General features: G+C 47.8%; 1 protein-coding gene across 1 annotated transcript; it reads right to left on the bottom strand.

Moving 5' to 3' along the window:
* Positions 1-526: 526 nt before the first annotated feature.
* LOC128753434 (protein tweety homolog 3-like) lies at positions 527-27048 on the bottom strand. The gene is made up of 15 exons (XM_053855135.1): positions 26660-27048; positions 24566-24740; positions 14798-14994; positions 12208-12319; positions 11916-12136; positions 11560-11655; positions 11005-11077; positions 10805-10880; positions 9606-9661; positions 8842-8934; positions 8581-8673; positions 7871-8007; positions 6026-6199; positions 4495-4570; positions 527-3549 (listed from the first exon to the last, which is right to left on the bottom strand). Exons 2-15 carry the CDS (start codon positions 24689-24691, stop codon positions 3415-3417), a joined length of 1665 nt encoding a protein of 554 aa, XP_053711110.1. The 5' UTR covers positions 24692-24740; positions 26660-27048; the 3' UTR covers positions 527-3414.
* Positions 27049-27079: the final 31 nt, after the last annotated feature.

Genomic DNA, 27079 nt, shown 5'->3' with positions numbered 1-27079 from the left:
TGAACCCATGTCGTCTCTTCGGGTCACACAGTGCACTTGGACTAAAACCAAGACCACTGAGGGAGTGAGAGCGAGACCCAGAGCAAACAGAAGTACAAGTCTACGAGTCATGTAGCCACACACACTTAGATCTTACTGCAGAAGAAACAGTGCTCATTTTCCCCCCAAATAAAACCAAGAACTGAAATCCTATCATTGGAAAAGTCGTGGTCTCTGTATGCTCTGGTCTGGACGACAACACGAGGAACAAGCTTGTCATGAACAGCAAACACTATTGTGTGTGATGCATTAGGTTTTAATAAGTGTTGACTCATTTAACGCCGAGTCATGTGCATATAAAAGCAGTTTTAGGCCATAGTTCTACCAACATTTCTCCAGTGACAGTTTGTAGATCTAACCAAGTAGCCTTCCCAAAACAGCTGACAACACAGTGGCACAATGCCAAAGCCTCACTTGATATTCTAGCACTTGAGATAGTGGATCGCTCCAAGAAGAACATCTCCCTTATCACGCCAAAAACCTAAGCCTGAACCCTGAACCAGTCCTCAGTCCACTGGACTGAAAGCTCTTCCCAACTGCGGGGCCCTGCTACACCCTCGATCCCCAGCACTCTCAGAATCGAAACAGCAGATGCGTATGTTAAAGTTGCTTTAATTCGGAACATTGACTCCAGGTTGAAGTATATCATTACCACAGTTTGGACATGTACATTAACATTGTTCTTATTTTAACCATCAGAAAATAAAAACAGCCATAGAAAATCTGGACGAAGGTGCGTCGGAGCTCCTGTCCCGTCGACGTCTGGGCGAAGGATATCGAACGCACCGGTCGGTCCGGCAACACTGGAATAGTCGTATTAAAACATCGCAAGACAGAATCATTCACCATGAATTAGTCAGTGAGGACCGCGGCCTCCTCGTGATCTAAAAAACACCTAGGTATCCTTAAGTTTGTACAAGACGGGAAATAAAAAAAGTGATATGAAGCGCTTAAAAACGTTATGAAAGGCCATAGATCAGTGAGGAGACCCAGACGTTGGTAGCTCAGATTTCTCTAATAAGTCACACCGATTGTCTCGCGTAGACGAGAAGTGGTCATTGAAGAATCTAAAATGCTGTACAGGAATGGTGCACTACTCACTACTACACCACTGGTGATGCAATGCAGCGGTTGACGCCACAGCGACACATCTAGATGAGGTCAAAAGCAGGTCAGAGCCATTTTACAAGTGTATGTGCGGAAATGACTGCCAACGCCGATTCCTCACAGTAACACTGAGATCGAGCGACAGCCAGCCACGGCGGAGTCTCGCCTACGCACAGGCGCCGCTGCCTTCACACACTGGCCGACTCACCTCCTAGCGTTTTTGTGCTCGTGGGGTTGTGGTGGAGAGAAGCAGATAATTTCTGATGGAGTTTGCTTTGATTCTCAAGGAATCTTTTCTGGATATCCAGCCTGCTACAGTACGGGTGCGTGTGGTTATCGGCAGGGAGCAATGCGCCATAAAAAGTGAGTGGGCCATCGGGAAATGTGAAGGACGGTGCCAAGCCTCTACCTTGCCTCATGGTGGGGGTCATGGTCTGTAACTGGGCAGCTATGGCTGCAGGCATCGCTCACCACCACCAGCATGACTGTGGTATGAAAGAGTAAAAGCTTCTCAAACAAGTTTTGACCCACTGATAAACACCATCCTTCTGGACTTGTCCCGCATGTTTGACCTATTTTGTTGGCGCCCAACGGAGGGCACAATTAAGTTTTCCTATTAAGGGTGAATTGAGGGCCTCCACTCCAATTCAGCGCTTGCCGCGACAGCTCACACCTTTTTCAGTACCCACTCTGTCCAGATGAGGGCGTTATGGCCAGAGAGACTAAATCTACCACACTGCAGTCTTCACATATTGTGCAGATGTTTTTTCCCCCCCGAATGAAGAGTAAACTGGCATCTTACGGCAAACTTTTACCAGACTTGTAAGGCTGCCGCAGAACTCCGGGACAAAAACCACGAGGCGGAGTGAAGACAAAGCCCAGTTGGCATCGCCGACTACCCAGATCATTCCAGAATAGAATTTGTAGCAGGAACATTTCCCATAACAGCCTATATCCTGATGTATTTTTGAGAGTCCAGAAAGGCTTGCACGCAGCTACTTCAGCTGCTGGAATATCAGAGTAAACAGTGCAACAGAAGTATCCGCTTTCCTCCACCACAGGGTCAAAAGAAACAATAAAAAAAAAAAAGATCACTACAGTTTTGTCACAGTATGAATGAACATAAATCAATATGTTACAACCTCAGGGTTTCAATCCCTTTTGCAAAATCATAATTAGAAAAAAAGCAGTCCTTCCCGTGACCCCTCCACCCCCTTGGCTTCTACGTAGCACCATGTTGTCCCTTCCGTTTCTCGGTCCACGGCTCAGCCTTTCTCTCGCTCCCGTCCCTTTCATTTGTTCCTATTTACAGCAGAAGGGAAACGTCGTGGAGGCAGTAAGAAGGGGAGGATCGGGCGAGCCTCCCCGGCAAGAGTTCTTTTGGCACAGATGGAGCCTTCTCGTGTTCCTCGTCTCTCGTCACAGTTTGTTAAAACACTCACAACTGGCCTGTGTTACAGATGTGGATGTCACATGGAGAGACGCGGACGCACTGCTGTCAAGCTCATGATTCAAGTTAGATGGCGATGATGGAGCGTCTAGCTAAACATGGCTTCCTGGTTCACTGCATCTTCTTTATACAGGTGTGTGCAGTCGGAACAACGCTTGTCCTAAATATTGTTGTGCGCCTGTGTGAAGGTACGTTCACACCAAACGCGATGCACGCGCATCAAAAGCGACTGATTCACACGTTGACGTGCTGTTATTATTCTAGCAAACAGAATATTTAAAAAATCTACCATGGTGCAATGTTAGCGAAACAATGGCCCTTGCTGTTGAGTTTGACGATCATGTAAATCTCGTCCTACTAGCAAAGCTTGTCGCTTTGGCTGCAACTAGCGTGTGGTTTCTGTGGCGATTACGTGGAAGCAATGCAAGGATTTAAACACTAGCTCTCTGCGCTCATGTCCACCCCTGCATCTCCGCTAGAGAACTGACTGACAGTGCTATGCAGCTTGAGAGATGAGGGAAGTCATTTTGCGTGCGATAGCGCTTGTCGCGTTTGTTGTGAGCGTAGCTCGAGAGAGAGAGAACTACAGTATAGACATACCACACACCACGTTACCAGTAATGATTCTACTTATGAGTACACTATTTACATCTGTTCAGTGTATGTCATGTGGAATACTGTCCACTAGGGGGCAGTGCACGGACCCTAGCAGGGAAAAGGTGTGAGCAAAGGCGCTTCAGTTGTGCAGTGGGCTATATTGGCGTTTGGGATCCCGGTGGATTCTGGAGGCCGTCGTTGAGGAGCAACAATGGCCGACATTAGTGGACGGACGATTGTGGTCGTGCGGCAGAGTGTGGCCGGCTGCCGGGGTCCAGTTGGTCGTTGGGAACGGAGCGTCGGTTCTGGTCCGGTCGGTTGGTGGCCAGATACTTGGCCCTCATACTGGAGGTGTACTGAGGAGACGAAAGACAGTAGAGGCGTGAGCAGAGGAAGGCATGACAGAATTGGGGGCGACAGAGAGGATCAGAATTGAAGTGATGGAACGTGGGTGAGAAGTTTCATCACTGACAAGAAAGGAGGGATGAAAGCTGGAAGGAAGAGTGCGGCTACTGCAGCATTCACTGAAGACCAGACCTTTACAGATGGACAGGAGGTGTGAAGTAAAGAGAAGGGACGACGGGAAAGGATGGATGGATGGAGACAGACTGATAGATGGAGAGGAAGAGAGTGACAGTCATTTGGACAGCCGGGTTTCTCCATTAGCTCTGGGTGATGGTTGGTTGTTATTGGCGTTAGTGCTCTAGTTCTGATGTAGCGGGTTAAGCCTGGTGGGGGTTAGTCTGCTTACACCCGCCTGCTCCCCCTCGGGTCAAGACGTTGCAACTGCTCCACGCTGTGAAAGTGAGACTCGGGGTGGGGAAGGGTGGGGGGGTGTCGGGTGAAGGGGGTCACAGAAACAGTGGACATGGACACAGTGTGGGACAGGACAGGGAAAGGAGGGAACAGGGGGGTGGGTGGGGTGTAAGTTTGGGCTCAGGCCTTTTCAAATGTTTTGCCGTTCGGGAGCGACTCCGCAGAGGCGAGGGACAGTTTCAGAACGAGAGGTGCGTCGAGGTTCAACCTTCCGACCGTTCTCATCAGAAATAGAGGACAACATGTTCAAGCTAAAGTCTCCCAGGCTGCCAAAATGACCATCAGGACGATCCATGACCACGAGAGGACACTTGCAGTGGTGTAGAGACAGGGAGACCTTCTTCCAATATCCACACCCGCATGCTTTGGTTCTGGTGAGCAACTGAATTGACAATGGTTGGGTGTTTTGTGACTAGTTCCCAGCAGCACGGTGGGTATTGGAAGCCAGCAGAGGGAGTAGTGTGGTCTAAAGAGTGTGCACTTACAGAGGGTGGAGGGGACTCCCTGCCAATCAAGGGGGTGTTCTCACACCGGGGGTTCTGAAAGTTTGCGTTCTGGCTCCTGTATTATAGAATAAGAGGTTACTGCATGCGGTCGTCCTGCTACTGCTTCTCAGCTGGAGACTATCTGGAACAGGTGCTCTCTAAGGGCTTGTGAACCAACCCTGATATTGTGAAAGGGCCCACTTTTGCCAACAAGCCTGCAGCTCTCAGGGGTGTTCAGGGACCAAGTGAAGGAGGAGAAGCAACTTCGGATTCAGGGACTGAAGAATTTGGCCTGGTCCAATAGTCCTACACAGTTCGGGGTCACTTGGCTCTTCTCTGATCCGTTGACAGCAGCAACTCGCTAAGGAGCACTAGTGAGCACTGGTCCTCAGCTGCCGGTCCAGAACGCGACCCTCTCAGCTGTCACAGATCCCCACATTGGTCAGCTACGGCTTGGCTGAACCACGTGACCCAAGAAGTGACCCAACAGCAGCATTCTTGGCAAAAGAGGGGCTCTCACAATATTCCACACCGGAGCACAAACAGCGACCTGACTAACCTTCAATGTGATGCTAAAAGTGCTGATCACATGTCAAAGATAACACTGAAGTAACTGTGATGCTAATTGTTCTGCCAAGGTTTTGAAGGGACAGAAACTTGAAATTTTGATGCTTTAAAAGTGGAAAAGAGGGTCAACATTTTGGGCATATTTCAAACAGCCATCAGCGTGTGTTAGCACAACGCATAACAGCTAACTCTTATCAGACACTTGACTTCTTGCTTGTAGCCAAAACTACAGCTAAATGAAAGATTATTAGAATACAGGCGAAGTTTCAAGTAACTTTTCACTTTCAGCAGTAGAAGTTATATACATTTGGATTCTACTCAGTAAAGCTCTTTGAGAGCAGCATAAATAGATTGTCAAATCACAAACAATATTTTTCTATGTAATCCACATTAGTTTATAAAAATACATAGAAATATTTTAAGAAATAGAGGGATAACATCTCTTGTTACGTGAACGTCAACTACTTCTACCTAAGACAAGTCTTCAGAAGGTAAAGTTCGGGGCTTCTATGGTCCATTTGCTGGCCAAATTTTGTCTCTTGTTCCTGGCCTGTTGCAGCAACATATAACTCAAAGGAGGAGAAGTGCTTTGAGGCCACATGACCTTGTTGCCGGGTTACCACCTTTGATGGATCACAGAAGACCATTTACAGAATATAAAACAGTCGGTCACGATGACCTGAACGTTCACAACAAATAATATTTATGAGTTATAATTGAGCGCCTCTCAAACCTTGGCAGAAGTCTGGGGTCCATTCGTTATGTGCACATGCAGTAGTGAGAGTCTGTTTTATGATGACATTTAGTAAATGACCTTATTCATCTAGCTCATAAAGTGCCTGTAATGGAAGAGAGACCAGTGAGCTGCTGTCAGCTCTCAAGTCACAAACTAGTCTGTATCACTCGGGGGAAACTAAGTGGGGCAGGCCAGTTCTGGCGCTGCGAGCGTCTGGTGCTAACTCACATGTATTCAGTGACGGGGGCATTGCTGACAGTGTGGGCGGTGGCGGGCAGGCTAGCTTCGCTACCGTAGCTGGAACCACAGCTGTAGAGACTGGGCATGTGAACACGGTACAGGTTATCGTGCACGCCGCCCCGCGAGGCGCCCGACTCGTCCTCGCCGTCCTCGTTGTCCGTCCTTCGATCGGTCGGGTCGAAGGACAGGGCGCGTTGGAGAGGAAGGGAGGGGGTAAAGGGAGGGAGATCCGAGAGAGACAACAGATTGTAAACAAGTAGTTGGAAGAGGAGTTTCGGAGAAGGGGAGTTGTGCCGTGTGCAGCCCCCTGATACCGCGGAGCGGGTGAAACCATGCGCCCGGCACCAAAGTAGCAGACAAGAGGAACACAGGCGGCATTCATCTTCAACAGGTCTGTCATCGAGAGGACACACACACACAACCAGATTCTCTAAACCGGCTTCGGCTTGCAGGTTAAAATCCTTTCCTCTCAGGCAGAAACACGCAGTCCACTTTTGCACTCATGCTCGGCAGACGGCCTCTTTCTCGGATTCAAACAGATTGTGTGGAATCTGTTCCGACGCATGCATCGCCATGAAAGCAAATTATAAATTAAAAAAGAGCAAACAGAAAGATAATATGGTCAAAAATGTCGATCGTCCAGCAACTCAACAGGATGAAGCTTCGAATGTGAGAGACGCTGATTTGGAAGTTGGATCTCTGGCTGCAGAAATGAACTGAATTAGAGCTTTTGAATATGATCGACACAAACTTGATTGTAGGGAGGCCCAGAACACCTCTCTGATCCCACTCAGCGCGTCTCCCCGTTCAGCATCTCAAGGTGATATTTGGCCTTTTGGCTCAGCTCTTCAGTCACCTGACTGATAGACTGCACCTCAGTTTCAGTTTAAAGATTGACTCCAAACCCCAGACAGAACTTCCTTAGAAAAAAGGTGTTGAATTTACAGCACCTTCAGAATTCAATTCTAAATTGAATATAAAATATCAAAGGTCTCGGAGACAGTACGGTGCTGTTTCATCCTTTCCTCCTGCGATTGCCATGTTGGCATGGAGGGTATGTTGTAACTTTTAATGACATGTGAATAAAAACCCCAAATTGAAAGGACAGGATACATCGTGCATGTAATGTGTAATGTCTAGGTCGGCGTTTCTAAAATTATCATGCCTTTTCTGAGTCATAAAAGGACACAATTCATTTTTAATTTGTTGCTGATGCTGCTGAAAAAAAGTTTTTTTTTTATTCCTAAAGACTTTTTATACTTCAGAGACACGTTTTCAGTTCAAAACCTATGAAAATGAGTCGACATTTATTTATCAAGGTTTCTCATTTATCAATGTTTTCCGTACACGCGCTGCAGTTTAGCGTCTCTTTTGACCACAAGATGGCGCCGCTACCCCCATTTCAACCCGAGTGCAGCAACACAAAGCGACAAAACGCTGGTTCAGGAACATCGTGGATGGGTTTCCGGGCAGAGGTTGGGATTTCTATTGTCGCTACTAAGGACGAGTTGAAAAGCGGGGAGCGGGTGGATTTGCTGACCATATGGTGACTGAATTAGTTCAATATCCACCATCATTCGCTGAAGCCCAAAGCATTTTCCAAATCAGGACGGGGAGAGAGGAGAGTACGGGGAGGAACAGAAGGAGGAAGTGGGGCACAGGAACCCAAAAAAAAAAAAAAAAAAGACACTGGTGCTCGTCGGCAGAGGAACGAAAATAAAGAAGCCAAACTCAAGAAAATGGATGCAGCAGGAGGATGAGGAGACACGGCAGCTCGGGGAGGGACGACGCCTTAATAAAGAAGAGTGTCGGGACGGGGGGGGGGTGCGTTACCTCTTGCTGGGCCAGGTGTGCGGCACGCTGCAGACGATGGAGGAGAACATGAGGGCGGTGACGAAGGAGAAGAGGACCAGGTAGATCAGCCCCTCCACTCCGTCGTAGCAGAGTCCGGTCAGGGCCTGGACGTAGTCCTGCATGAGAGGGGGACGTCAGGAGAATGCAGATGCTGCTAATGTCGCGGTTAGATGGCGCTAACAGCTGGGGATTTTTATGATAATCTAATGGGGTGTTTGTTTTGTGTTCTGAGCCGCAGCTGAGACCGGCTGTGGAGGCGGAGCTCCAGGAACACCGGAGTAATGGCGCAAATACCCGGAATAGTTAGGGGCAAAAACTGGTCAGATGGGATGAGACTCCCTATCTTGGAGACATCAACCTTGTTTTCACGTAAAATCCAATATATTAGCAGCAAGTACAGAGTGTGTGAAACAAGTAGAGGCTTATAGTCCGGAAACGAATATGGTAAAATACAGTGCATTGTATCAGATACAGACAACATTATTATACTCCATATATCAACATTATGTTTCACATATAACATGACGGTCACAATTTATTCTTATATGTTGAGTATTGTCATGAAAAGTCATGACAAACACATTACGATGTTTGCTGTTGTGTTGCTGTTTACTCGGACGAGCATTTATTCCCAGGCCTCGGTGATCGACAGGAAGGAAGGAAGTGTTTTCCAGTGAAAACTGACTCACCATGTGTAGGCTGCGACAGTCGACCAGCGCTGTCAGCTGGTGAAGGCTGACCTCGGTGGAGTTCAGCACAGATTGGATCTGCTCCAGGTTCTCCTGCGCACATCAATCACGGGTTACACGCCCGGCATGGATCCGAACAGCAGGTACACACTCGTCAGCTGGTTCATTATTAATAGCCACTTTCATCACAGTCATAATGTGGAGCCGCTCAGGTGGAAACGGAGGCCTCCTGTCATCGCCGGCTCACTCACGAACACACACCTTGGTGTTGGGATAATCGCGCGTTGCCGATCGCAGAAGCTCCGCCACGTCGTCCTGCATCTCCACCAGAGACTTGTGACTGCCCGAGAGCCTCTGCAACACAGATGGGACATCCGTGCTTTTATTATTTTTTTTATTCCACCAACTTACTTAGGAGACTTCAATATGTGAATAACTGTCACTTCCGGACTATAGAGAGCACAAGGAAAAGAGAGCTTGTTCATACATAAGCTGCGGGTGCAATGGTGCTGTCTGCACCGTAGAAAGGTCAGTGGTGCTATAAAATGCATGAGGATGTCTTCTAAACTAGTTTTGAAAACAGACGCCAGCATGGAGACTGACTCATGAAACAAACTCACCAATGCTGTCTCATTACATTGAAATCTGCCCATCTACGGTCTGTACTTTTACTTAAACATCGGTGACTCTTTGCAGCGATGCAAGTCTCTTTTTCAGTCTCTACTATCTACTACAAACAATGGCTCAGCATGTCGTGATTCCTAACCGCCCACACTGGTTACAACACTCGGATTTGATCCCATGACTTCCTGCTCGGCAGTCATCGTAGCTATAGAGTGAGGGAAGCTGGCGAGACTTTTTGGCGACTGCCATATGGCACGAAGGTCACAACTCTCAGCTCTCAGAGGCCGGCTGTGCGTCTCCTTCATGCATGTGTGAGTTTCCTCCCACAAATCATTCAGAGGTCAGTTGATCATATTTCTACCTCAGAAAGACCAGACCACAGGAGTACAGACGGTTGTTACCTGCTGGAACGGATTAACTTGGCCGGCGCTGCACCTCAAGTAGTACTGCAGGATATCTGGAGGCGACAAAATATTATGGGCCAAAATGACAAAACATCACATCAACCTATCCTGTCTTTAAGTTGTGCTGTATTTGTGTGCCGGCTTTTTGTTTCGGTGAGGCTTGTGTAATTCTCTATGTCGACATCAACACAGGGTATCTTTGTGTTCATCTAGTGCGTGTAAGCTTCTCCCTGTGCTGAGGTCCGATGGTCGCGTGTTGTTTATCTCTGTGCGGAGCCCTGTGTAGCAGAATACGGCTGGGAATTTAGCTGTAGTATGTGTAACCTTGTGAGTCTTTTAGACTCCAGCATGCATCGTGTGTGCCTGGTGTGTATGGCCCTGAATGGTGAGGTGTAATTGTGTGTCTTTGAAACATGAGCATGAATTTTGTGTGTCCATAAAATGCTGTGTATTTGCAAAAATCATGTGTTTGCAGGGAAATATTTGAGCGACCAGGTGAAGTTGTGCGTCACAAATCCCTTCTATACTGCATGCATGAAATATCCTTGTCTATCGTGTGTGTGTGCTTTTGTATCAGATGTCACTATACACTCTCTCTTTGTAAGGTTGTGTGTCCATCAGTGAACGTGTTGTTGCCTACAAGTAATCCTGTGCTGTTAGGAGTGTAATTATGTCTTTTGCGTGCCAGGGATTGTTCTTCCCATTGTATGTGAGTGTGTGTGTGTGTGTGTCAGGGAGGCGACATCTGTTCAGACAGGCAGAGCGGAAACAACTGACAGACAGCAGAACTCATTAGCTCGGCACAAAAAGACAAGTGTGAGAGAAGAAGGAGGAAGAGACGTCTTGAGGGACGTTAAGAGAGATGCAGCTTGATGTCTGGAGACCATGGCCAAAGAGAAAAGGCCTGGGAATATTCCGGTGTTTTTACACATCGGAGGCTGCGGTGAGCGAGCCGAGGCTGGGAGTCGAGGCTCAGTGATGCATTGCAGTCAGAGGAGAGAGGAGCTCTTAGATAGCGAGAGTGCCAATCAAAGCCAATCCCTTTGGACACACACTTGAAAACACACACTCTTGTTTCTTAAAATAGACGCCGCATATCAGGGCGGGAATGAAATCAGGATGCTCACTCATCAGCCTGCGGGATCGCACACCGTTTTATGAGGGAGGCACAAAAAATGGCGGCCAGTCGTGTGTACCTTGGTTGATGACGGCGTTTTCTTTGGTCACCCGGGTGATGTAGGTATCAGGGGAGTCGCAGAAATCGCTGGCCGACTGTGAGTGGGAAGAGGAGCACACATGACAAGTCGGTCCGCACGGACCGTCGCCGAAGCGCTGGGAAGAGATTACATCACTGCGGAGCCGGAGAGCTCGGCAGCGTTACCATGGCAACACGTACAGCAGCGGCAGCCAGCTCCAAGCCCAGAGAGCCCCAGCTGATGATCAGAGTCAGAACCCCCAACAAGCAGACGCTGAAGGACAGAGAAGTTTGGGGATGTGACGAAGCCTTTTCCAGTAGAGAACGCAAAAACACGTGGAGAATGTACACCACATATGTTCAGAAATAAAGGAGCTTTGATCTGGGGCTGCAACAAACAAACTATTTTGACAGTCACCATAACAGCTGACTAGTCTGGTTGTAAGTAGTAATTGAAAAAGGACGGGAAAATGTAATAAACATACACTCGAATTTTAATGGGGATTAAAAAGTTTGTTTCATAATTGTTGCGTCCCACTTTAGTCTTTGATGTTTTATTTCAAACTAAAGTTCAGGTGCCTCAGCTGTAGCTCGCGAACATAGAAAGCGATAACGTCGTCTATTAGAAACATGAAGAACGATGTGGACCAGTTGTTGCAGCCCTAGTTCGGACTGGAAGCACAAGTGAGTTGAAGGACTTGGTGTCACGCTTTGCTACGTGACAGCAGGCTAGCACTGAACAGTCTCGATACGTACCCGATCAATGTTCCCCGAGAGTTGCGGATGAGTCCGAACAAGACCAGGAGACAGATAAGAACGTCAAACAGCAGCAGGCTCAGGTACCCCAACCACCTGAAACGACACGTCAAGGAAGGTCAAAGACCATGGCGAGATTTTGGGCAGACATCAATAGACTTGTTATGTTCTAGTGGTTCAGCGAGTGATGAGTTTATCTAACAGTTGTGACACACAGTTGGCAGCGTGAGCACCACACGTCTGCTGTTTGTTAGTCAGCAAACTCAACTATCAATGAAGGTCAGCATTCTTAAACCACTCCACACAAGTCACAGCCATCGACGCGGCTGTCCTCCTCTTCTGCTTTCGCCACTGACCTGTAAAAATCGAAGGCCTCCGTCTTACGGGCCAAATCCTCCAGGGAGATGTCAGTGTTGGACCAGAAAGGGACGTCAACCATCAGCTTCACCAGCTCGTCCAGCTGGCCCTGCAGCTTCTGCGTGATGGAAACGTAGTCCGTCTGCTCCTGGTAGGCTGTCTCCAGCTGAACCAGGTTCTCCTCCACCGTCTGGTTTAAGGCGACGGCGCTGTCGGACACCTGAGGGCCGGCAGGCCAAGATGAGCATCCAGCATTGGTGTTAAAGGTAAAGGGGAAAAAAGCTGACTGACCAGTTTCTCGATCCCAGACACGGTGCGGTTGGCATGACGGAGGGAGTACGCCAAACGGCTGGCTCCATCGCTCGACTCCCCGTTTCCATAGAAACCCACGGCAATACCAGCGCTGAGCAAAGACGGAAAAAAACATTAATTGCTTCACTTTAATGCAATAAAACTTGCCGCAGAATGAACTGCAGTTCCAGTAGCTTCCAACAGTGGGCAGCACTGAGCTGTACTGTACACAAAACACACACAATAATTGAATCACCAGAGGCATATAATGCAATCCTACTGCATCTCCGCCCCACATCGGAGCACCCTCACTTCAACCTGCTCTTGCAACACAATCACCCCCCAAAAACACACCCCGAACAGCACTGCATGATGTTTTTAATCCATCTCATTCCCCAAATACCAGCCCCCACTTCACCCGCTGTCCTCACTCGCCCTGCTAAAGTGCTGCAGCCCGCTCCCATCCCTTTGTGTGGAGCCGGCGATAATCTGCGCATGTGTGTGGTGCACTCTTTGTACCGGCACCGTGTCTGCACAGTGACGGCCCAAGATTTGAGCAGGGGAAGCCTTTGTCGGAGCGTTCACTGCGTCTCCAGGCCAGCAACTTATGGTACAACTCACAGAGGCAGAAAAGACAGCCACATGGATAACAGCCTCATTTTAGGGAGCTGTCACCGGGAGTGGCGAAGCTGGGCAGGATGGCAAAGGGCATGAGCGAATATGAGACAGTGGTGGACTGCCACATTCTGCGATGAGGTTCAGCCCCCGGAAGAGGGGTTCAGATGTCTCCGCAGTGTGAGCTCAGCAATTGAACTGGTGCAGTCAGGAAGGCAGTTTATCAGACAGTGAAAATGAGATGAACAAAAAGACAAAGGTCGCGGGTTGGTCATTGTTCCAAACCTCAGTGGTCATGAGCTTTGGGCATAAAGCAGTGGTTCTCAACTGGTCTGGCTTTGGGACCCACCCGTATAAAACTAATATATTGACTGTTGATGTGTAACCTGGCTATTGTTGCTCTATTGTTTATAGTGTATCGGATTGTTATGGATCATTTCCGAATCTGTGATCGGATTATTGTGTATCTATTGTGAAAGATCTCACACCATCAATCTGCATCTCCCAGGATGTGTCTCATTGGGTAGGCCAACCTGGAGACTCTTGTCTGCCCCGGGGCCTCCACCCAGCTGGGCATCTCACCACTAAGGGCCCAGAAAGGATCATCTGGCTTACCTTGGTAGAGCAGAGGTCCTACTCAGAGTCTCTCCTGGATGACAGAGCTCCTGTCCTGCTCTTCTTATGAAAAGTCCAGAACTCTTTTCTACAATTCAGTGACTTTTTTGTAGCATCAAAGGCAGCTGGAAATAAACATGACTGACACCCTTTATTATTAATTTTCCATCAGCTCAGTGCGTGGTGATGCTGTTTAAATCAGGGGAACGAAGTCACAACTTTCGTTTCTACCCACACGCGAAGGGACGGACGCCACTTCCCAGAGCCAAAAATATGCCGTGGAGTCATGTTTAATTTTGGACTGGAGCCCGCATGAGCGCACCGTCATACGAAGGTCATATCAAATATTCAACAGGCAATATTATAGCAACCATGAAATATTGAAACCCAAAAATGTTGGGCTCCAGCTCGCACAAAAATGCACTTTGTAAAATTTGGTTCCCGTCGCAGCATCTGTCTCCATGGCAACCTTTCTAGGCCAGCAAACAGCAAATAATAAATAACAGAGGAGGCAGGAGGAGGACCGTTTTGTGTATCGACCATATGACGGTGTGTGTGTGTGTGTGTGTGTTTGTAAATGCGTGCAGATGCCGATGGAATCAAAGCTTGTCTGCATTTGACAAGATGCAGTGACAGTCGCCGCATGTGAGATGTGTCGACTGTCACTGAGGATGAAAGTGTGATATTTCTGTGTGTTTCTCCAAGATTTTGAAGTAAAGTAAACTCAGTAACTGAGTTGTAGTTTGTTGTGTATGGATGTGTATTAGTGGGTTTGATACTTTTAGATGACTGAGTAGAGTGTTACATCTATCTATCCATCTATCAATTGTGTGCTTTAGTAATTATAAATCTGTGTTTTTCCCTTTTGAGTCTTATGAAAGTGCGACAGTTAGGTGTATGAAATGTCAATATGTGCAGTTGGTGTCTCTGAAACAAATAAATTTCACACTCTCAAGTGATGTTTCAGGTTCAGGAAGCGTGAGATAACTGGGTTTCAGGTTGGTACTGGGTCCTGGTTAAGGTTGGCCGGTTCTTTTGGATGGTTAGGTTTCGGGTGAGAGGCTGGGGAAAGGGTTATGGCAATGAGAAAACCCACAACGTCCCCACAAGGACAGAAAAACAAAAATGTGAGTGTATGTGACTGTGCAAGAGCAGAGTCCAGGATTAGGACTTTAAATAAACGTTATCAGAGTGACCGCGAGCACGACAGGAAGACAAACAGTTGAGTGAGACCGAGCTGGTTTCACGCTCAAAGAGGACTGTGTTTTCCGACAGGTGCTTAAACGCATCTTCCCTTCTCATCTGTGAGCACGACAGAGCATCAGGAGCGTTCAGCATCTGTCGGCGGGAAGCCTCGTACCTGCAGACGAGCGTGGCGATGATGACACACCAGGCGGTGCAGCAGCAGTCGGCGCTGGGCTGCTGCGAGTGCGTGTGAGAGTGTGACGCGTCGTCTCTCTTGCGGCGCCGGCAGCAGAGCCAGAAGGAGTAGAAGAGGAGGAAGAGCAGGTCCAGACCCAGACACACCAGCGCCACCGCGCCCAGCAGCAGCACCGACTGTGAAGGAGAGATTACAGAATGGATTGATTTCACTATTACCTTTCATGAGCTTTTCTTTATCTTAATGAAGAGCACATTTGGGAAGCGGGTTCGGAGAACAGGAAGTGAACTGCTGATGCAGCCACAGAGCCAGACATGACGCTCCCTGTTACAACACACTTGAACTTTCGAAGCACTTTCACACTGTTACCAGCGTTCAATATCAACAGGTGAAAAGCAGAAACATCTCACTGGCTCCAGAGTTTGTTGACTGACAGGTTGGATTCTATTTCCCCTCTTAAATTAAGCACCGACTGGTCTTTATTTTCATTCCCACAGAAAGATGCAATAAAGTGCTCACCTGCATCCGAATGCATGTATTCAGAAAACAAACATACAAATGAATGGAAAGGAGAGATTTAAGTGGACATGGAGACTTCACTCCTGAGGCGCCCTGACAGCAGCCAAGTGGACTTTTCAGTCCCAGCGTGAGGCAGCTTGCATGGTGACAGTGCAATGGAAGCAAATGTTTCCTTTCCCACTGCATTTTTTGACATACAGTAGGTAGCGTTGGCCGGAAACATGATCAAATTAGGCAAGGGACTGAGACCCGGGGTGTTGTTTCTTAAGGGGAAAATAATTTACACAGTATAACCAGTACCTTGTGAGCTTGACTTGACCGAAAATGTGGCACCATGCCAGTCAGTTTAGTGGCTGTGAATGTGGTGGCCTCGGGATATCATTCAGTTCTCACTGTTCAGATGGTGCTGAGCCCAGAGACAAAGACACTAAGCTCATCTATGTTCCTACCAGGGAATCCATGGGGCCTGGGGACGTTCAAGCAGGACACCTTCAGGAGGCCCTGTTTTTCCCCTCAACTGTCTCGAATCCTTGTGAGAAAACCCTAGCTAAAAGCCTGGTTCCTATTTTCATTTATGGCAATGAAGTTTGGTGGCAATGTCAAATTTGTTTTCTTCACAGTGATAGGATGAGGACCTCAGGCATTTGGGAGAGCCTCAGTGTGAAACTACTCCTCAACCGCATGAACAAAATCCAGTTGAGGCATCCATGGACGCCTCACTGGCGGGATACTCCAGACGTGTCCAACCGGGAGGAGACCCAGTGTAAAACCCTGGACACCGTGAGGCTTGGAACACCTTGGTTCCTCAAGAAGAGCTAGAGGAGAATTTCAGGGAGAAGGCAGTCTGAACGACTGTTGCACCTGCGACGCAAACTCGAGTAAGATGTGGAAGAGATGAGGGGATGGGAAGAAAATAGGCAATAGCTAAGTAACCAGTGCACACGGCATAACCATTCAGGGACAGGACACATGGTCGGATCTCCCAGACACAGCAACACACTTAGACATCCCTTGACACACAGACATAAAAACACATACACGTGCTTTGAAGTTTCAAATCAGGCCAGAGTGGATGAAGGAGACGAATGGGGGAGTGATTTTGGAATGAAAATAAATAGACTGGCGACGCACAAAGCGATGATGTGAAAGCTAAAAGAGACATATTGCGAGAAACGAAGGCAGCAATTTCCCCGCTGCTTTCTCTGTTTATCTTTCCCTCAGGGATCATCTGGAAAAGTCATTGATGGGCAGGCACACGCCAAGGCCACTTCAGGCTTCCAGAAATCGAAACAGACAATCAAATGGAAGACAAAGACGGCGCAGCAGCCAAGAGGACAGCACGGGAGAGGGTCTGGGGTCTCCTACACGGATGATAGCAGGATCTGGCTCCGCCCCCGAGAGTCTCGCAGGCTTCTAAACGGCTGGTTGTTAGCGCTGTTGACCTATTTTTACTTCCCTGCCGCTTGCCAGGAATTTTTTCAGCAATTTGTGTCGACTGTAACTGCACGCGTACAGTAGACACGCAGCATTGTTACCAGGGTGACATCACATTTAACCAAGATATGAACACAAATATACTTTTACCTCCTCTGTATTCAAATACAATTACGGCTCTAAGACGTTTGAGACAGATGGATCCAACATTTAAACCAGGACCAGCTGCTTTATATTCCGTAAGCTTCTGTGTTCCGTCCACAGGATGTCGAAATGCTCAGAAGAAAGGCTCATTGAGGACCATGACCAGGAAGATTCATGCTGGTCTTGACAGAAAAACACCCGGGGAAGACACCATCCCAGTGTGGAGAAGGATTTTAAATTGAACATACCCAAAGGGCACATGGGAGAGGGTTAGATGAGGCTAGTGCTTTCTGAGGAAGACTCTGCACAAACTCCCAGCTATGGCTATAGATTTCCTCTCATCCTGGAAGGACAGAGTGAATGGGAAATACCTGACTTGAACTGGCCTTCAACCATGGACTGTCAGGGAAGTGAACCATTGTGCTTCTTTGACTTGGTCACCCTTCATAAAGCAGCACCCGAGCATCTGGCACATCCCACCATCGTGGCTGGGGTTCTTTGACCACATCAAACAAGCTTGAGAAGGCCTCTACGAACGTCCAAATTCTGACAGCATTTGTGACTGAGCTCGGACAAGATCTCAATGGCAGAAAAGTAGAGCGCAGAATACAACTGTGTCAAACAATTATTCACAGATAACAGCACCATATACAAGATGAAGCGCAATGTTCTGCGGGGAAGTCATGGCACATTGGAAGCCCCAGATGACTCATAGGATGAATGTACAGACAGAGTGACAATCCAAGAGGGTTTTCGTAACAGAACAAGACATGGCAGTTTTAATGAGACATATTAGTTGTTTAAATTCTTTCTAAACAAGGAGTGAATCCATGCCACTCAGAAGAAGCTGAACTCTCATCCCCACCATCACTGTTTTCTCGTCCTCTGCCACTTGGCTCTGGACCATCATTGACAAAAGGCTGTGTGTCAGATCTCAAGAGGTCACATCCAACCATCCCGACTCTATAGATGTGGTCTTCTGTAACCTGCAGTGAGGTCATCTGACCTCTTGAGGGAAAGATGATGTCTTTTCCTTGCACATGTGGTTTCGGCTCAGTGTGTCAGACCAGCTGCTGTTCAAATCAAAAGCAGAGAATGCGGGATATAGGACGGCATCTTTGGCTGGTGACACGCTCCTCTAAAGAAAAAAAGAGCAGCCCAGTCACGGCTGTAACAGTAGTTAACAGGGCAGCTGTAAAAACACGGACAAATGGAGGAACTTCCTGAAAATATCACACAATAGACACCTTCCTTTTGTATAGGGAGTGCGTTCACCATACTCGACACAGTAATGGAGCCATTGTCCGTTTGCTTTGGGCTGCTTGTAATTGCTCCTCACAAAGTTGTAGAGGGATAAGAGGAAAGCCAATTTGAAGACGGCAGTCTACAAAGACATAAACGGAAGTGTGGCCAGTGGGAATACGTCGTAAGGACAAGATCAGAAATGAGAATAATTGGCAAGGTGCTCCCCAGGATTTTTCTACAGGGTTCGGTGTGCTAGAGTTTTATGACCGGAGGAGGGAGGGGGGTTTGATAAGGAGAATGGCTGAGGGCATAGTACTTCTTATCGGCCCTCCCAAAGAAAAAGAGTTAGATGATGAACTGTCTTAGCAGTTGACACTTGAATACATACCAAAAAAAGTGCTGAAAAAAGTGCTGAAAAATCCCCCTACGCTGGGAAAATGGAGGGGGAAATCCCAGGGTAGGGCCCCCGTACCCCATGTGGCTAAAGTGCTGGGGAGAATCCTGTGTGTTGAAGGAGAAGGTAATGAAAAGGATAGTTTTGACAAGGTTGAATGCATAAAATAGTTGAAGGTGGAGGAGCCTAATTTGCTGTGGCGACCCCTGACAGGATCCAACGGTGTCTTCAGTCATTGGGCAGTTACAATGGAAGAGTCAAAAGTTTCCATTTTCAAGTCATTTGAAGAGGCAGGGCTTCAGGTCAGGACTCATCCAGGCAGACTCCTTGCTGAGGCATTCCACCAGTGACCTTTCAGACACCCTGAAGGGGGTTTCAGGGAAGAGGGTATTTCTCCAGGACCAAAACGGCTCGTTGACACTCGCAGACCGGACAGGACTAATCTGTCAGCTTCATTGACAATGAAAATAAGACCAATGGACGGATTTGATCCTGATCACAGACAACAGACAGATAAGCCCAGTAGCTTTCAAGTCAGTAGCATCATCCTTTCTGATAATCTAAAGGCTTAGAGGCTTTGATTGTCGGACGGATGAGACACATTCTGTACCATTAATGCACTGTTTGACCTCGTGTGCTTAAACAGCGAAATCACTGACGGGGCTTAAACACTGCCTGTCATGCATTAAGTATATTATTATGGATGTTACACTTGATGTTTGCACGGAAGCCGTCCCACAGACAGAATCTGTGGGTCACAAACGAATGGATACATCAAGGAGAATTGTTTATAACGGCCCCATAAATGCGAGGTGATGGTCCTCACAAGTGCAGACCTCTGTGTACTGTATTTCCTGTTTATTTATGTTGCTTGCGAAACACAGCTGCATTTGATTTGATGTCGAAAATGTCCAGAGATCAACTTTTAATTCTGGGCCGACGATGCAGCGGACTGTGGTGCTCGACGGCGGTAAGATTACCGGCGCCTCTGACAAACCGTGAAGCAGATTAAGTGTGGATCAATTAGCTACTAATAAGTACACAGAGTGTACATATGTGTGTGTGTGTGTGTGTGCATGAGCTGGAGATCAGCAGGCTGGCTGGGGGAGGGGCCGCTACTCTGCCAGGCACACTGATCCACTTTCAATCTGTCCATTTATTCGTGTGTGTGTGAACGTAAACTGACAGGATCAATCACTTCCACCTCAGCGAGTCGTCCTTGCACTTTCGCTGTTGGGATCCTCTCAACTTGTTTTAGTATCTCAAATTGAACGAGTCGCGATCTGTTTGTACAACTGGGTCAAAGGTTGCCTGTTGGTGAATGGCATCACATAGACAGATATTCAGGTGATGCCTTTTTTAAATAGGGAATATGTCCCTCAACCTTGAACAAAATGTCCTCGCATTAGCTTGATTATGTGACATAGAGTGTTTTTTACTACGACTTACTTTTACTGACTTCTGAAAAAAGTTTTCATCTGGCATACCGTTATTATCCCCACTGTACGTAGAAGCAATCTGCAAGTCACAAACTGGAACAGGAAGATACTTTTGTTGGGCGACTGAGTCAGAGTCTGTGGGTGTTCGAGGGGGCAGTGGAAGGTGCTGGGCGTGGAGGAGGCATGGTATCTGACAAACGCCTGTCTGCAATAAACAGGATAAAGATCTCACTGGAGGACATGAGCAAAAGAAGACCACAGGAATGAGAGCCACACAGTGTGGGAGACTGGACCAGCAGGAGACGGCTCAGGTTTGGCATTGGCCCCCAAAAGAGTTTAGCAGCACCAAGTGGCGGAGTGCGGTGCGTCCATGAAATATTTGCCAGCAGTGGCACAAGTTGTGGTCCATAAAGATACTGTTTATTGCAAGGCTTTTTTCACGTTGTTCCGATGTAGTCATGAACGAGTTTGTGACCGGTAATTTCATAGCCCTACATTGTAGATAGAGAACCCAGAACAATGGGACGCCTTCAGACTTGACTCACCCTTGATCTAGCATCAGAGTTGGATGAAAGGAGTGTAGGCCCGGTCAAGACCTGGGAATCCTAATCTGAGAGTTCACCTAGGCCTCACTCACAATGGCCAGTTGGACCTTTGTCTGACACCTCTGTCAGTTGGCTCTTCATCAAACTGTTTTTAAAAATGCAAAGTTGCTCTGCGTTGGCGGTAAGAAAAAGTCATGATGAGCGTGCGGCATTAAATCTGACATTTATCAGCTATTTTTAGAAGCCAGTGATTTCAGCAAATGTGCTTTCAGGTTGACGCAACTCAAAGATTTGCAAGGCTCCAAAACCCCAAAAGGAACAAAACTGAGATCTATTGAGTTGGCGATGAAACAGTGTGTCCACTTAGTTTAAAGAAAGTATCCAAGTAAAGCTAAAGACTATGTACAGAACACATGGAGGACGTGATATTTGAGGAGCAGTAACGTTTTAAGGAGCTGGCCATCAAATGAAAGCAGGATCTACTAGCAATCCAGAGCAACCACGGCCATCACGCAGCGACACCAGGCCATCCAGAAAAGTCTGTCTTTTTAAAACTCATATGGAAACGTTTTTTACTCCCAACTCCCGACACACTTGTCCCCAGCTGCAACCGCGTACGCGGGTCACATGACACGACTGTAATGTTCCGCAGCTGTTTAACAGGGAGCTGGTAGCTGACGCAGCACATCCATCAAAAACACTCTTGCACAAGTCTGTTCCAGCGACTAGAGGAAACTGGGGATGGAAGCTCAGATTTCAGGAAAAGAAATTGTTTCTCGAAGAAAAAAAAAGGCCCAGAGTCAGCAAGTCTTCAGAGAGCTAACATGATGGAGAACTTAACAGGACAATGGTGCTGAACTGCGTTTTTATATTGGAGAGACAAACTACAGACAGAGAGCTTCTTTATTTTGTGTGTTGCGACTTCGTGTGTGTGAGAGCGACTTGTTTGTGATTCTCTCAGCTGGGTGAGTGGACGCATGAAAGCCTTTGAGACAGATACATTGAGCCAATCTAAAGACGGCTTCCAGTGAAAGAGTAAAAGAATGAGAGCTTTCTTTCACAACACTCCCCCCGTTCTTCCCACTCTCCCCCTCCCTCCCTCTCTCCCTCCAATTTAGCCTCCTTCTTCTTCTTCTTCTTGTTCTTCTCACCATCTCCCCCCAACCCCACTCCACCCGCTCCCGCTCATCGTCTAGCCAGAATTAATGACTTCACCCTGAATGGGACCCCTATGTTCCCTCACACAAACACAATGACACACACACACACACACACACACAAGTGCAGACCCTCAGGGCGTCCTGTGACCTCACCTCCACAAACAGGGAGTTCTAAATGCGCAGTGGCGCAGAAAGTGAACACACTGTATGTGACACAGAACCTAGAGACAGTAGGGACTTATGATTTAAAGGAAGGTGCAGATAGATGCGCTGGAAAACGGGGTTTCCTTAAGATTCCAGTGGTCACACATGCACACACAAAGCCTCCTAGTTACACTCTGAATAGCATGCAGGAAGTGGCCTATTGGCAATTTAGCCGCACCTCCCATGGCTCAGCGACCCCTCACACTCACTTCGCCTCCAATCGGTCTATTTATCTCTTTCACTTCTCTTCCTCTCACTCCCCGCTTCTCTGTTGTTGAAGGCTGTGGGCGCCTTCCCACGCTCGGCTCTTGAACTTGCACACCCTCCCGCTCCTCTGGTTGAGGGGCAACCGCTGCGCACGAGACGTGGGATTGGAAGTGATGAGTCTTGGTTTGACTCGGAAGATCGAAGCTGAGGCTTTTTTGGAGGAGCCACAAGTTTATCCGAACCCCAGCTGCCCACTAAGGCACGCGGGGTCGGGGTAGCGTCTCCCGTAGCCAACTTGAAATGTTTGGTCCACTTTTAGGACATTGCAAAGTATTACAGAATACTTTGTCATCCTTTTAATCTTTGCAGATCATGTGGCTCTTTTCTTTGGGCTTCATCTACCGGTGACCGCTAGACAACTTTACTCTCGAGTGCAGGAATGAGGAGTGGTGACTCTAATTCAGATACCATGGTCCTAAGAAAGAAGTATTTAAAGAGTCTTGTCGTACGCGGGCAACAGCTCAATCTGGGAATCGGAGCTGCGGATTAGAACCGTGGAGACGAAAAGAGCCAGAAGGCACAGCTCTCTATTTCCCAGTCTATTTTGGTGCCAGCCCTCAACCCTGACCCATGGTTATGATCTCTAGGTCATGACTGAAAGAATGGGATCCATGACACAAGCAGTCAACATGAGCTTCCTCAAGCAGGCATCTCTCTTAGAGTTAGGTGCTCTGGCATCTGCCTGGGATTCAGAGTAGAGCTGATCTCCACATTGGACGGAGCCTGTTGAGGTGGTTCATCTACCTAGCGAGGGTCCGTGCAGGTCACCATGGTATGAGGGTGCCCGAGGGGTGTCAACGCGGTAGGTGGAGACATTACACCTCTACAATGGCCAGGAACTGACTAGGGATCTGCCGAGGATTTTCATTTACGGAACTATTTAAGTCACATGGTTTCTTTGATAAGCAGTAAAGGAAGTCACCTATTTCCAGACGTTTTCTCAATACAGGAGATTATTTTAGGAACCACCCTCGACTGTAGACTCCGGGTTGACTTTTTCCCGACCCGAAGTCAAACTAGCAGTTGTGAGGAGTGGACTCTTAGTTTTGATGTTATCACGATAATTTACATGGCAGTTTACTCACAAACAGATGTTGCTAGTCGGACCATAATTTCTAGAGCGGTTTGGGCTCCGGCGTTCTGGTACTGAGCCTCATTTAGACAAACATACTGGCAACGGTCAACATCTGAAGGAGCCTTTCGGGGTGAATGTTTCCAGCAGCTGGGCCAAGTTGAAGGTTCAAAAGAGACAACTTCTGGGCCTGTCCAGGACAAAACCCTCTTTAGTCATGATGTGACTTCAGTAGTCCCCGACAAGACACACAGATGTCTGACGTCTCTCTCCTCGTATGATCCACGTGTGGAACACTCTGGTTGACAAGGTGACTGAGAAGATCGTCTTCGAATCATCCTCACCTCTGGAGCAACACAGTGTGACGGCAGAGTGAGAGATGAGAAGCATCAAATCTCTCAGAAGGAGGTAAAAGCAGATTGGACTGACATTTGAATCACACTGTGGGAATCAATGCTGCATGCTAACATCAGGTGCGATGATCCAGTTCTGGTCTCCAGACCCAGATATGGTGGACGGCGGTCCACAAGCCATTTGTGAGCACCCTAATTTAAGTGTACCTCTAATAAAATCTGAACGTCTCCTTAAACAAATACACAACGCCATGAACTGCAGCCACGGTGATGATTCACAGTCTGTAACTCATTAAAATTTGGAGATGCAACGCACTGAAGAAAAGCAATCTGTGTTGCCACGTCTGCGTTGAGGACAATGTCAGCCAGCTGTACTGTCGTGTTGGCTTTTCACACAACCACAACGAACCAGACTAAACAGGGAGTCTAAAAACAGACATCCATGTACTCAGCGATATGATGCACTGAAGCCCAGAGTCAGATCAGAATTGCTAACACAACCATGTGGTGAAACGTCCCCTGACCTGATGGGCTCCACCCCAGTGTGGACCCCAAATGAAATAAGCAACATTAAATCCCTTAAACAAACACACCAGCGGACAACAAATACGACCGATACCATAAAGTTTGACTCTCCAGAGAGGTGAAGTCGAGAAGGTAAGATGACTGCAGCAGCACTATACCGTGCTATTCATCATGTTTATGTTGCAGGCTTTCAGCATCCTAAATTCCAGTTGGGAGAGCGGTGAACGATCGATGAGTCGTCTAATAGTCTCCGCACTCAAGCCATCTGAGAGAGTGATGAAGCCGCTGGAGGGTCAGGGTCTCTATCAAGGACGCTACCTGCTCTCGCAGCGGTGATCGATGCCGACAGGGAATCCTCCTCCCCGCTGCCGCGGTCACCACGTGGTCAGCTGGCTTGCTGCGTGGCTCAGCGCCACCGAAAAGTGAGATTCTTGAGCGTGACTTACCTTCTGGTACTCAGGGTCTTCGGGCTGGAAGTCGCTGCTGACGATCTGGAACTCCAAGTTGAAGTGAGGCAACCGGTGCAGCAGATTGACCCACCAGGGTGGGGAGTAGTTGACGACGGCGGCCATTGTTGTATCCACTTTCGCTCACCCTTAGACGAATCACCTCACTGAGACACTGCCGGAAAAAAAACATAAACAATATTGGTATCGGCTAGTAGTCATCGGTATCGTATCGGAATAGATAAAGTTGTAGCTGGGCAACTCTACTATTTTTTACACAGAACCATCAGCAAGACAATTTAAAACTCGGTAACAACATTATGACCACATTACGTCTGTGGAAGTCATCTGGCCTGAATCCTATCCCAGCTGCATAGGGTGATAAGGATGGAAAACCCTTGCTATTAAATTTGTGTAAAGTGGTAGTTCACCCCACTTGAAGGGACGCTGAGATCTAGGACGCCATTTTCTTTAATATAAGCCATTATAAACAACAGATTTGAAATTTATTCCAGACAATTTCTTTCCCGTACGACCCCCAGGCTCGCCTGCAAAGAACAGCATGAGATTAAACCAGGGGCGACCTGGTTCATCCTGCCCGCAGCGAATCCTTGTCTCAGACCGTTCAAGTAAAAATAAATTCATTGTTTTACTTGACAAAACCATAATTATAAGGCGGAAAACAAACATCCCGGTTTGTTGAAGAGAACAAAATCATGAGGACACAAGAGGAGAACAGGGAGGAGACGAGGGATTGCCGTTGTGTTGAACACCATACGTCACAAAATATTAGGATGGAGTTTGGGCTGTTTGAATGAAAGTACAAGAAAGGATGAAAGAGATGAATTAGTTCATAAAAGGAGCAAGAGGGAGAGTCAAGGCGAGTCAGAGACAAGAGAAACTGGATCACGAACACTGTCAACAGACGTACACAAGACCGAAAACAAGTGACTGGGCGTTTAAAAACGGACACTGAAGGAAAACAAAAGCCTGACTACGTCTCCTCTGATGTTCATTTATAAACTTCACAGGCCACTAAAAGAGATGCCAGATCTTCACGCTCAACTTCAGAGTCCAGATGCAAGTTATCTGGACCAAAATATAAACATGTGAGGAAACACACATTGAGAAAGAAGGAAATGATCTAAACAATCTGGAAGCGACTGGTGCACAGATGTATTTGTGCGATCAACCAACAATGTTCTTGTAGCTCGAATGAGGTTAGAGAGGCGGCTATGACATCACCGCCTTCACAAAGCAGCAGCTTGGGTGAAGATGTGAGAACCACCAGCACTCTGGAACTGGATCTCAGAAAGTTGCAAGGACACGTCTTCGTGTGGACGGACCCATGTGGAGTGCTCATATATATATATGTACCCCAGCCTGTGGCCTATTTGAGTTGATATTGGTGCTCATTTCTAGATATTAAAGCAAGTATATCATTTGAAAATGCTGTTGTCGAGTTTTATTTGGATGGTATTTGGTATTACAATGCTATTACAAACGTTAGGAAAGCCTCAAAACATCACATGAGAAATGAATCCCATTTGATATTCTTATCATTCATGATGGAGCCCATGCAGTTGTACATTACAATAGCATTAATAAGCAGATCAACAATAATTCCATGCTAAATGGAAGACAGGATTGAAGGCAGTTAACCAGAGTCATGACCCGTTATATGGGCTCATATAAGCAGCAGGAGTTAACAACAAAGAATGATTCGCCATCCATCAACACTGTGCAAATGTGCCCATCTATGACACCGTACTCTGACACGAACATGGCTGGCACCCGACAGAAATGACCTCATCCGTGTTGGATGAAATGTTGCTGAAGAACACGGAGCATGTCGGAGCCCGCTTCTCCCTGAATTCTGACTTGAAGGTTAAATTGATATCTCAGGCACATGTAGGTCAAACTGCTCAAGACGTTGCGACTGTCTTATTGAAAATAGCGGCAGCCTATTGTTTGTCAGCGAACCTCGGACTGGCTGTCTTTATCCAGCTGCCTGTTAAAAACAAAACAAAAAAACACCGCAGACCGAGGAGTCGTCAGGACGACGGGGATTTAAACACCACATCGTTAGCTTACCTCGCGACGCGGGTCAAAGTACTGGCTTCGGCGCAGGTTCGGGACGCACAGGTCCGGTCGGTTTGGTTTTCCGAATTGCGGCGGCGGGTTGGTGCAGCTCGGCCGGCTGCTGCGGCATCAACGCGGCCGGAATGAGCGAGCTAGCCGCGGCGCTGCAGTGTGGCGGGACCGCGGTCACATCTCAGTCCGACGGTTCGGCAGCTCCACACACGAACGGCTTCGGGCGCGGCGAGGAAGGGGTTAAAAACAAAACCCCGCAATGTGCCGAGATGTCCGCTGGAGAAGAAAGGGGTTCCGTTTCAGCGCCTGGTGACGGACGCTCCTGCCCGACGCTGCCGCTCAAGCCCCGGCTGACACACAGCCGACGACACGGCGTCGTTTCGAAGCCCCGGAGGACGAGGCTTTGCGGCAGCTGAGCTC

The sequence above is a fragment of the Synchiropus splendidus genome, chromosome 2 (genome assembly GCF_027744825.2).
Source record: "Synchiropus splendidus isolate RoL2022-P1 chromosome 2, RoL_Sspl_1.0, whole genome shotgun sequence".
Classification (NCBI taxonomy): Eukaryota; Metazoa; Chordata; class Actinopteri; order Syngnathiformes; family Callionymidae; genus Synchiropus; species Synchiropus splendidus.
Note: the sequence above shows the minus strand (reverse complement) of the source record. Positions and strands in the feature narration are given on the sequence as shown.